At 34.5% G+C, this 11,915-nt stretch overlaps 1 protein-coding gene across 3 annotated transcripts; it reads right to left on the bottom strand.

Annotated features, from left to right (window-relative positions):
* Positions 1 to 1,246: 1,246 nt before the first annotated feature.
* Positions 1,247 to 11,294, bottom strand: LOC8286308 (multiple RNA-binding domain-containing protein 1). Of its 3 annotated transcripts, none has more exons than XM_048372772.1 (16): positions 10,988 to 11,293; positions 10,716 to 10,894; positions 10,435 to 10,542; positions 10,192 to 10,306; positions 9,277 to 10,025; positions 8,872 to 9,003; positions 8,021 to 8,101; positions 7,808 to 7,931; positions 6,346 to 6,669; positions 5,012 to 5,076; positions 4,713 to 4,887; positions 2,582 to 2,686; positions 2,365 to 2,466; positions 2,090 to 2,263; positions 1,682 to 1,813; positions 1,247 to 1,595 (listed from the first exon to the last, which is right to left on the bottom strand). In XM_048372772.1, coding segments are annotated over exons 2-16 (2,562 nt in total). In that variant the 5' UTR covers positions 10,718 to 10,894; positions 10,988 to 11,293; the 3' UTR covers positions 1,247 to 1,421. The 3 variants fall into 3 exon arrangements, with proteins under 3 accessions (XP_048228729.1, XP_048228728.1, XP_048228730.1); XM_048372771.1 differs by having other exon boundaries at positions 8,015 to 8,101; positions 10,988 to 11,292; XM_048372773.1 differs by lacking the exon at positions 2,090 to 2,263 and having other exon boundaries at positions 8,015 to 8,101; positions 10,988 to 11,294.
* Positions 11,295 to 11,915: the final 621 nt, after the last annotated feature.

The raw sequence follows: 11,915 nt of genomic DNA, 5'->3' as shown, positions 1-11,915 counted from the left end.
ATTTAGTGTTTTACAACTCCAAATGAGGCATGGTTTGGACCTTCAGAAACTTCAATCAGTCCTCTAAAACTTTTTAGGTTTGAGGAAGACCTAATTCTGTCGTTTGGAGGCTCTGATCGAGCAAGATAGTTTTTTTTTTTCAGTCTGTTTGGCAATCTGACCTGAATGTATTGTTTTATGAAATTCTCTTTGCTCACACATTCAAATGGTACAAGGCCAATTGTAAATGAAACTAGACTTGTAAAACTTATATTCTGGAAAAGATGGTGCTTTATTTAGCTTTCTCAACCTTAAAGTCTGTCCTAGTTAACAGTTTTATTTTCCTTAGGTAATTTGGTGTTTTTAAGTAGATCTCGTTATAGTGTTGATTGGTACAATGAAATATAGATTGTGCTTATAAATATGTTCTAAATTATCATGCCATTAGTTAATATATTTAAATTATTGAATTATAAAGTTTTAAATGACTTATTATGCTCAAAAGTTAAATCATGTTAAAATTTTTTATTTTTATTTTTAAAAATTATATTAAGATATTAGAATTATAACTATTATACTAAAAGTAAAATTATATTGTTCAGAATGAGTTTGATATTTACATTATTTTTAAAAATATAATTTTAAATATAAATTCAATATCAATTTAATTTTAGATGAATTTGATATTTGATAATAAATTTAATAACTAAATTAAATTTTTTTAGTCAATTAAATTTTTTAACCAATTGACTAATAAAAAAATAGACGGAAAAATAGTTAACAAAAACAAAAAGAAGTCAAGAGATATTAATACACTTTTAAAAATGCAGAATTAGACTTGAAATTTTGGCATAACTCGTGAATAATAGCCACCCCAATTGAAGGGATCAAGTACGAACGATTTAATGAAGTTTCAATTGATAACATGACAATAGCCGATCATCATTTCAGTAAAAGCAACCACTTTTTTCCAGGGCAGCTGAAATCAGGAATCAAGTTGCATTAGTGGCATCAAAAAGTAAATCTTTCCAACTAAATTGGAGATGGTATTTGGGATGAGCTGAGGCCAATGATCGAGTATGATCATCCATTAATGCTGTTTAGTTTTAGGTTGGTCAATATACCAAAACCCATCATTTTGAAACCAGTTTACAATAGTTATAGCAGGGCCTGCAACTAAACTATATAATATAGAGCCAAATACAAATAGCAGAGATACGGTTTATTCCAAATGAGAATCTATATTGTGTGATAAGCAGGCTGTGCATGTGTGAAAGAAATGATGTTTTACTCATTTGAAGAAAAACAACAGTAAACAAAAACCAGCTCCTAAGACGCAAAACTGGGGCCAGCATAAGATGAAAGTAAATCTAGTCCATACATAACAGCTAAAATAAATCATCCCCTCTTATATTACATGCATAAGAAGATTGGTAAAAGAACTAACTGGCAATCCTTTGAAATTTCATTGTTCCTTCATCTAAAACAGCCATATTCTTCCTTTTCTTAGACACCTTTGCAGGATTATGCATGCCACTTAGCTCATCACTGAAATGTGCTGCTGTACGGGCCCGTAGTTCTTCTAAGCTCTCTCCTTCCTTGGCTCTCTCCAGAACCTGAAAATCAGAGCAGCAATCAAAGCTGTTTCATTCCAAGTCTTTAGAGCATAAAAGAAGGTTTATTGAAATTGTAGATGACCTACCAAATGTCGACCATATAGATGGGTGCTTGAAAGTGCTTGAAGTGCATTTTGCGCCTCTTGCTTTGTAACATACTCCACGAATGCAAAGCCTCTATGGTTTCCAAACTTCACTGGCAGCCTTAATCTCTTGATCTGCATGTTACCGGAGTTGATCAGAAACTTAATATTTGCTCTTAAAAAATTAAAATAATCATAATGCACTTGGCTAGGAAGAACGTTTAAAGGATAAGAATCATTGGCCGACAACGGTATTATCAAAATGCTCTTAGCTATACTCTTTTAAATAGGTGACCTTGCACTATTATGTTTGGAATACATGATCTAGCTATCTATATTGCATTATGTTATTTCCTTTTTCACTTTTTCCCCCACCCTCTCTTGCTCTCTCTGTGGGAAAAAGTAAGTTACCTGGCCAAATGGGCTAAACAACTGTCTAAGATCTTTCTCTGTTGCCTCAAAAGCTACATTTCTAACAAGTAATTTTGTAGAACTCTTATCCTTCTCAACATTTTTCCTCACTTGTTCATCCTTCTTAGCATGACATAATTGCAAGATAAGAGCATGCCCATCCAAAACAATTCCCTAGATGAGCGCAAAGGTAAAAGAAAAGAAAAGGTTAGCAGAAGCAATAAATTTCAGAAACAGATAAGATGAAGATGCTGTATATATAAGTATGCAATTACCTGTAGATCAGTACAAACATTTGTTGCTGTCTCCACAGCATCAAACTCTATGAAACCAAAACCCATTGAAACATTCTTACCATTTTTTAAGTGCTTTTTTATCTGCAACGAAAAGAAAAAACGACCCACTATAAGAATAAACTGGGTCCAATAAATAATTGTTTTTTTGATAGTTCCAATAAATAATGGTTAGAATTCTAAGGACCCAGATAATTACCCTGACACTTAGGATCTTCCCTTCCTTCATGTGTTCGCTAAAGTGCTTTTTCAGACTTTCATCAGAAGTCTTGAAATTCAGGTTCTTGACAAATAGTGATCGTGACTGAAGCATAGTAGGGAGTCAAAGAAAGAATTATATAAAAAAATTTATATATACATACATTGGAAGCTGAAGAAGTAGCACACCATAAAAAAGGTCAAATTAGTGGGTATCCAATCAACAATCCATTAGTCACACTGAAGTAATAATATTATAATTACTTAAATAAAAATGAAAACAGGTCAAATTGCAAGTATAAATCATTATCAGCTTCTCAAAAACAGTAGAAAGCTGAAAAGTCCGAATTGATTCTTGCTATGTTAACAATAAACAAGCCTTCATGTTTGAGATGCGTGTCTGCATTTTCTAGTAGATAACCTATCCTTCTCTCTCTCTCTGTGTGAACCAAATAAAATTTATAGCTATGAGAAGGTTATAACTTAATGAAAATTTAAGTATTAAAACTCTTCTTCACTTAATCTATAATCTTGTTAGTAAAATGATAACAACTAGAGATATTGATGAGATAAAACAATAAGACAAAACATAATATATATATATATATATATATATATAATATAAATACAAATATTATTAGAGGAATATTTTCTTAAGACGAGACTTAAAAATTTATAACTTATTACAGTATAAGATTTATTCTTATTTACAACTAGTCCAAATTGGGACCAAAATTGTTTATAACTATGTAGAGGTTATTCTTATATAGAGTATCACTGTAGAGAGAGGTTAACCTATATGTATAATGGACATATCCCCAAAGATAGAGACGAGAACTTTACATTGCAACAGTAAGAGAAATAGAATAGAAGAAAAGCAGTTTGGTTTCAGTCAAACACCAAAAATATCTAGATGTCTTCCTCCCAGACCTATGGTTTCAGTTCATTAACCTTCTTTCCCATTCTCTACAGACTTAGGTAATTTTCCTTTTCTTTCTTTATGTTCCAATTTCTACCAAACTACAATTAACTCGATATATAAAATTCTGTAAATATGATTAATCATGTAGTCAACAGAGCCTCAGAAATAAAGTAGCTTAAGTTGAGTAATTAAAGGAATAAAGGTACGATTTAACCCCCTCTTTTTTGGGCCAATTTAACAGTATACTTGCTATATTAAGGTCATTTAACTTCTTTCTTGAAGAGTTTATAGGGTGTGACATGTACACTATGTAAAGTGTGTGACGTGTACACTATGTAAAGTGTGTGACGGACAACTTTTATTTTTCAAATAAAAATAAAAAATTAAGTATTCAACTTAACTTTTAAAACAAAGAAACATTTATAAAAAAAATAGAGAAAGGAAAAAAAAATTTCTTCAAATCAAATTGACAGTCGTATCTAAATCCCATCTCATCTCAGTTTCTTCTTCCTATTAGCCCATTACCCATCCCATTCACCCATTATCTTATTAATCCTTTTTTTTTTTTTTTGAATAATCAAATACTAAGAAGTACCATCACCACTATATCCACCACATTCATGGCCTTCAAACAATTAATAAGCTTACCCAAAACCACTGCTGAACAGAAGAGGTCCCCCTCAATCCAAACCAGCATCTACAGATTTATTATGTTTAAGCAGAACTGCAAAACATTTTTCCACAGTTTAATTCAGGAATGCCTTTGTTCTAACAATAATCTAAAATTTCTTAATATCATATGACCAAGCTGTTATGTCATTTCCTTTTCCTTCTCATTTCAAATGTTGGTTGGATGAAGGTAGGGGGATGAAGCCAACTTCTTGTAGTTTCATTTAATAATAATTGAGAGCAGATCCAAACAAACCTTTATTTATTCAACTTGCCCTAACTTGGGGGATTTGCAGAGATGATTCCAGTTTAATGCACTTTTTTGTGCTTCCAAATGATGTTACTCATTTGAATATGATAAATTAATTCTTCCATCTACATTATTTTCAAAATGATATAATGAAAAAATGGACCTAACTATGTATCCTCTTTCCTCTTTTCACTCCACACAAACAAGGAATAAGAAAACCGTCAGACATATTATATAGAGGCAGAAAAGGAAGAAATAGGCAGATGCACAAGAGAAATCTATATTAGTCACCTCAATTCTATCAGGATCAATATCCAGTTCTGATAATCCTTCCACACTTTGTTCCAGCATCACTCTCTTGGCATCATGTTCACCTACAGCATTATTACCATCTTCACTGCTCTTAGATGTTAAACTTTGGTTAAGAACATCGGAAGGAGCCCACTCCAAATACAATGGAGCATCCCTATATTAGCACAAGAAGGAAAAATTCAATCTCCATTTTCTTTCACACTAGAAAAAGGCACGTTTAAATGTCCTAAATTCCAAAAGAAGATGAAAATCTACACCAGAAACAAAAGAAAACTTACTTGTACCGCTTGTATGCCAAACCTTTAAAAGCAGCACGTGCCTCGGATGGTTCAAGAAAAACCACCTGAAATATCATTGAGTGAATAAATAAATTGATATCAGGAAAACCGATACAGCAATTAGATAGCAAAAAATCCCAACTCCACTTGCCAAATTCCAAGTTATTGAGGTAAGAGATTCAACAACAGAATTAAACATTAGAAAGAACAATAAATACAAAAAGAAAGAGGAAAGCCTTTACATACGCTATAACCTAATTAAACGAAAACAAAGAAGGCACCCACAAATGGTTCCAAGACTTTCAAGAACGAGAAACTAACAATCTTTTACATCAGAATGAAGTAATAAAACAGGTGTGTGCATGTAAACCCATAAGACTGATAGACATGAGCATATTGGCTTACTGGCGAATCTAAATCAAAAGACTTGAACAGAAGTTCACAGCCAGACAATCAACTTAACAGGAAGTAGACGCCAATTGAAAGAATTTTCCATTGTCTGTTCTAACAATAAATTCCAAACCCAATGCAGGGTATTAGCAGGATAAACTCCCACCCAGTCTGCTATTTAGCAAAACCTGCTACTCTAAACTATTACATTTACTGATACAAGAGAAGAAAAATTTTATGTCCAATACAGCCAACAAAACTATCCAGTTCCACAAGAATATACTCCAACCTCACCAATAAAAAGTGCCCACAACCTGGAAAGCCAAATTTTTTGTGCAAGCAAGTACCTACTCTTAAGATTGGCATTTTTCTTATGCATTCAATGGCATCAAGAGCTGATGCCTTATGAACTTTTAACATATCCGTTTCCTAGAACGCAGCCTCCTTTTTATATCACAGCTAGTAAAACATCAACTGATTGGAAAACTATTAAATAATTTTAGCAGAACACCAGACTTGAATCTTTAGTCTTTCACATCGTTGTTAGAATATATTATTGCTGCTTCAGAAATTGCTAATTATATATATTTAAGTGTTTGATAACAAAATAAAAATTGTTGAACCGAAGGCAGCCCTCTCTATCCTCTACCTCTCTTTATCAAAGGTAGCCATGCCAAATTGACTTCAGTTACTGTTCACAGCAACCCAACTTCTACTAAATTCTTTTCATTCTCTTATTCTATTAAACCGATAAACTTATCATATCATCAACCTATATGTCCCAAACATTCAGCATATTCTTTTTCGACTATTTATCCATCAAATTAAGCAATGTCCATCATCTTGGCTCAGATAGCCAAATTTTGCAACTCCACATAACCATGCATTATCCGACTTGAACAAGAATTTAAAACCAAGAAGTTGTCAAGTCAATAAACACATACCAAGGCCAATGTTTTTGTTGGAGGAAGGATAATTTTGTCCAAACTACCAAATTTCCCAAACATCTGAGAAAGTTCTCCTTCAGAAGAGCCATATGGCAAGTTCTTCACTAACAGAACATGGTTGCTCCGTTTCATGCCATCAGTTTTCCCAGCAGCAAATTCCTCTAAAGACAAGATGTTTACTCCAGCACCAGTAAGAGCATTTTTTGTCTCTGCAATCACTTGACTTTCTCCCAAAGCAATGCGCACAGCAAGATCATCAGCTTCACGATCAAGTAAATCACTCTTATTCACACCATGCCTCCTCGCAATATTTTCAACCACCTACCAAAAACAAGAGAGAAAATGAAGCCAAAGTTTAAAACCGAGCATTTAGCAGCCCAAGAAAAACAACATCTTTAAATTGCTATCACAATTAATCTTAAGAAAGGAAGAAAACCTAGAATAAATACTTGCATCATGTTTGGGAACTAATTCAGAGATTGGACAGTGATTGAGATAGAGGGGCACAGGACCAATGATCAGGTCATTGAAGTAAATTTATTGTTTTCATACCCAACTTGGGAGATAAGTTCATTGGGCTCCAAGAAAAATGAGTCGCTCAATTTTCTCGTGCCAGGAGAGTAAAAGTATCTCCTTTGTTATATTCTTTCCTTCGCCATCTCATCCCAAATATTACATCCCTTCCTAAACAAGAACTTAGTATAGAAAAGCCTGTACATGAATAATAGTTTTAGAATTCTGGTAATGTGTTACTCAAGGCATCACAAAAGCAATGTCTAAATCAGGTAAAATAACCAATAATCAATAATGGCAAGAAACAATCCCTCTTGATATTGCTTACTTCCTTGCAAGAATTCTCTTGTACACCTCATGTTTATAAAGAATAAGCTCTTTCGTACTCTGCTTCAATTTTTTCTTTAAAAATAGAAAGGAAAAAGAAAAGAACTGCAGAGGAAGGTTGAGATTTTCAGTTCACATACAGACACAATAAAGGCTACATGATCCGTCTGTTACCAAAAGCAGATCCTTAGCCAAGATCAGAAAACATGAACTATTAATTATTGGTATTCTTAGTTGTGAGTGTGAACTGGTAACCTTGAATGTGCTTATAAGGTTGTCCGAGAAATGAGTTTAGAATAATTACTACCAATTAGATTGGCTCAACATCAAGGATAATTACTACCGATTAGAAGGGCAAGCCGGATTTAGAGAGATTTTGCTAGGCAGTTTGTATATGTCTAATCCAATTATTCTCCATATCTAAAATGTTGAAGACACCAAAGTAATTCTTGATGTGGATATAATTTATCTCATCTTGCGTAAATGTGGAAGACCACCTATATTATTTGTATTTAATCTAGTCTAGGGAAAATTACAAAATTGATTAAAAAAAGAATAATATAAGTAGAAACCCTGTTAATAAATGAAATGCACACTTCTGTGTCAGGTTTTGACATACTGTATCAGGGCGCATGAACAAAGTATTCCATGCTCTTGTATTTCCATTGACTTCAGATGCCTTTCTTTCTTCCTCCCAGTGTTGCTTGAAAGTTTTTGACCCATGTCTTGAAGGATCATCAACCCTACCAAGTATGCAACCAACACTCAATTTCTTAGATCTAGAAAACACAAATTGGAAGAAAACGGAGATCAATGCCGAAAATACTCTTGCTTGTCAGGATTTTTCTGTTTCGCAGGCATGACATGCATCAATCTTCCTTGGAAAATAGAATTGTCTAATTCTTCTAAGGCCCTGCAAAAGAATTACACAAAAACTCAATCTGAATAAACACCAAGAATACAAGGGGGAAAATATCCTAAGCTATATACCAAAAAACTTATGAAAATCCTTCTATATGGCGAAAAACTAGCAATAATCATTCAGAATAACCAAAACAAAACATGCAGTTATGCACACAGAAAAATCATAAACAATTAAGTAGCCCAAAAGCACTAAGAAGAAAGCCAAAGGTCCAAGTATGAAAAGACGCCCCATGAATCCATCTCCTCATCCATGATTAACACATTCAAAAAGAATTTTGACATATCTCATTAGCCTCTAGGCTAGAAGTAAGAATATAAAATTTTAAAATTTGACTACAATCCAATGCACAAAAATTGAGGCTTCCCATCTCTGCATTGGAGGAGATGAAGAGAGCTGGATGTATTCGGCCAACTCATTGCAGTGCGAGGAACCTATTCCTTGATTTGGATGCTTCCATGTCGCGATTGGAGAACCTTACCTTACAACTGGAGGATGGATGGCCCTCAAAAAACATATCATTATCATTCAACTTTATACAAACACACAAAAAATCAGGAATCTTCTCTTTTAAATAAATTGACAGCCATTAGTTGCAGAAAGCACTATGCTACTAACAGCTAAGAAGCATTTGAGCTAAAGAATGTTAAATAACTACCTCTAGAAAGCCTCACCATTAATGGTATTATTATAAGAAGAATGCCATGATAAGCAGGGAATGCAACCTGTATAGAACTAGTTTAAGCATTGACCCTAAATACCTTGCTGCAGACTCTGGAAGTGCATAGAGAATGTAGGCAAATCCCTTGGACCGTTTTGTATATTTATCAACAACAAGATGGACCTGTGAGATGTTGCCAAATCTATTGAAGTGCTCTTCTAGCTCATCCTCCCTGTTACCAAAAACATGATGACATAAAAGAAAACAATCAGCAATAACATATGCAATACAAATAAACAATTTCATGCACTTGACAATAATTTAGATGCCAAAGGCATTATCTATAAGAGGTGATAGTATGCATACGTTGCTGTGTATGGCAGATTTGATGACATAAAAGAAAACAATCAGCAATAACATATGCAATACAAATAAACAATTTCATGCACTTGACAATAATTTAGATGCCAAAGGCATTATCTATAAGAGGTGATAGTATGCATACGTTGCTGTGTATGGCAGATTTCGGACAAAAAGACGGCCAGTCTCAACAAATTCATCATTCTCATCTTTCAAATCAGATGAAGGGTTCTCAAGGTCGAGGATTTCACCATCAGAATTTGGATAAGGGGCTTTCTCTTCAACCTCTACCGAGGCTACACCCCTTATACCATGTTGCCTCTTCTGATCTATTTTTTTAATTTCCTTGCTCTCAGGATTTTCTTTTATAGAATCACTATTCTCGCATATTTCATTGTCATAGTCCTCATCCTTGTCGTTGTCATTGTCAGCATTATCGCTGCTGCCACTTTCTGAATCGGACCATTCTTTGTTCACTCTACTCTTGAAGTAATCAGTATCTGAGATGATATCATTATGAGCAAGATTAACGGACTTCTCAGCATCACGATTACTATTTTTATTTGATCCATCAACTCCTACGACAGATTTTTCCATGCCTTCCTTCTTTGATTGAGCTTTCTTCTGATTGACTTTTAAATTTTTCTCAGCAGTGGGAGCAACCAGGGTGTCATTCGCCCACAATTTTGACTTAGCCCGTGGTTGCATAACCTGAAGAAATTCCTGCAGTTGGGGATCATCAACCTCAGTCCCCTTTTTATTAGTTTTCTTTTCATCTTGGGTGCCTTTGAGGCTTAAATTTCTTTTAGCAGTTTCAGTCACGTCCTTTTCTTTCTTCTTGGAGTATTTACTCCATGGTTGAGGAATATCCAGATCTCCAACTTTATGAGCAATCTAGATGAAAATAATAGGGGTCATTTCTCCTCAAATTCCAGTTCAAATACATAGTTTTTCATATGCTACACATACTACAGTCACTTTGTAAGTAACCCCACACAGAAACAGCAATATAAAAAACATCTCAAATAAAATTAACCAAAAAAACAAAAAGAAAACACACCTCGCAGGTGATTCTACAAGTATCAAGGTAAGATTTGTTGAAGTATTTGAGAGCTTCCTCAGCTTCAAGTTCAGTTCGGAACCCAATGAAAGCAAATTGTCTACTTTTACCATCTCTTAAACCACAAAGAGAAGACCACGTCAAAGGAATGCAAGATCATGGTATTCTTTAATGAATTAAATAGAAACGAAACAGCATGTAATATTCCCCAACAAAGAAATGAGAAAGAGAAATCGAGAATACTTGGTTCGCATTAGCCTTGCATCAGTAATTTCTCCTTTCTGAGAGAATACTTCTCGCAAGCGATCCTCCGCCACATATTTTGGTAAATTCTTCACACATATTCTTGACCTAAAATACAAAAACAGAAAATTAAAGTCCATAAATTTACTGTATTTCAGTATTGTTAAAAGGTGATAATGGAGAACTACGAGAAAGAATTTGAATAGGCAGCATGAAAATAGTTCGAGTACTAAGTAGCTGAATTTGAAACAAAGATCAAATATAAGCATACTACCACTTACATTTTGCTTTCCCTGTCTAATAAATAATTGAGTTTTCTTTTTCTTTTTCTTTGATTGAGAAGTATGTAGACAAAGCAACCGTGGCGGTAGCGGTGGCGACGCTGGTTTCTCTATTCTATAGAAGCAGTTGGCTAAAGTACAAATTGGACCCTGAACTAACTCGTGTAGCACATTGACACCTGATTTTTTTTTTAATTGAACAACACAAAGATGATCAACAACCAAAGCAACTACTAAAAAGCATGTAATTAGAAGCTTGAATATATGCTTACTTGAACAGGAGAAGAGTCTGATAAAATGATACAAGAGTCGGCGGTGGACGTGGTGGTGGAGGTGGTGGTTTTAGGGTGATAGCTCGCCGTATTCGTCGTTGTCGATTTAAGAAAAGAGGTCACCTTCTTCTCTGGAGGGAACTAGAAAGTGTTAAGGTTTCGTTTATGATTGACGGCGATGGGACCATAAATAGAAGGAGAAAAAGATGCAAGAGCAGTGGTAGCGGTGGTGTAAGCGGCGTAAAGGAAGCGGCTTGGTTTAAGCAGGACAAGACAAAGAGTCGAACAAGACAAAAGATGATAAACGGGGATTCAAAGAGTCCTAATATATAAACCTCCTGCATAGCCTCTCGACTTTTACTTTTACCTATTAGACACGTATACTAAATTCTCACTAACGATGTAAACTCAAGGCAAGATAAATTCTCGACCATATAGAGGCATATTGCCATGAGAAGTTTTTGTGCTCTTTTGGATTCTTATAGCCGAGTTAGTCCTTTTGAATCATAAAAGAATAAATCGTGCAAGCTAATAGCTTATAGCCAAAGGATCGAGAGAGAGATGAAGAATTTAGAAAGCTATAAGAATCCAAAAGGACTAACTCGGCTATAAGAATCCAAAAGAGCACAAAGACCTCTCATGGCGAGGTGCCTCTATACGGTCTTAGCTTGAGGATTTATCTTGCGTTGAGTTTACAGTATGAGAATCATTGGAATGAACAGCTCTCGGCTTCAATTGGTATCAGAGCCATTGGTGACAGAGAAGAGAATCTAGCTATCATGACTTCAGAAATCACTACTCATACCTCCACTCTACAACTCTCTCCTTTTTGCAGAAAAACTGTATCCAACAAGATAGACCATCTTGTGAAAATTTCTCATATTCCTGAAAATGTCCAAATAGAAAATACCCTTGTACCCATTATCAA

This window comes from Ricinus communis, chromosome 4 (genome assembly GCF_019578655.1).
Source record: "Ricinus communis isolate WT05 ecotype wild-type chromosome 4, ASM1957865v1, whole genome shotgun sequence".
Taxonomy (NCBI): Eukaryota; Viridiplantae; Streptophyta; class Magnoliopsida; order Malpighiales; family Euphorbiaceae; genus Ricinus; species Ricinus communis.
The sequence above is the reverse complement of the archived record's forward strand: the minus strand, read 5'-3'. Positions and strand labels throughout refer to the sequence as shown.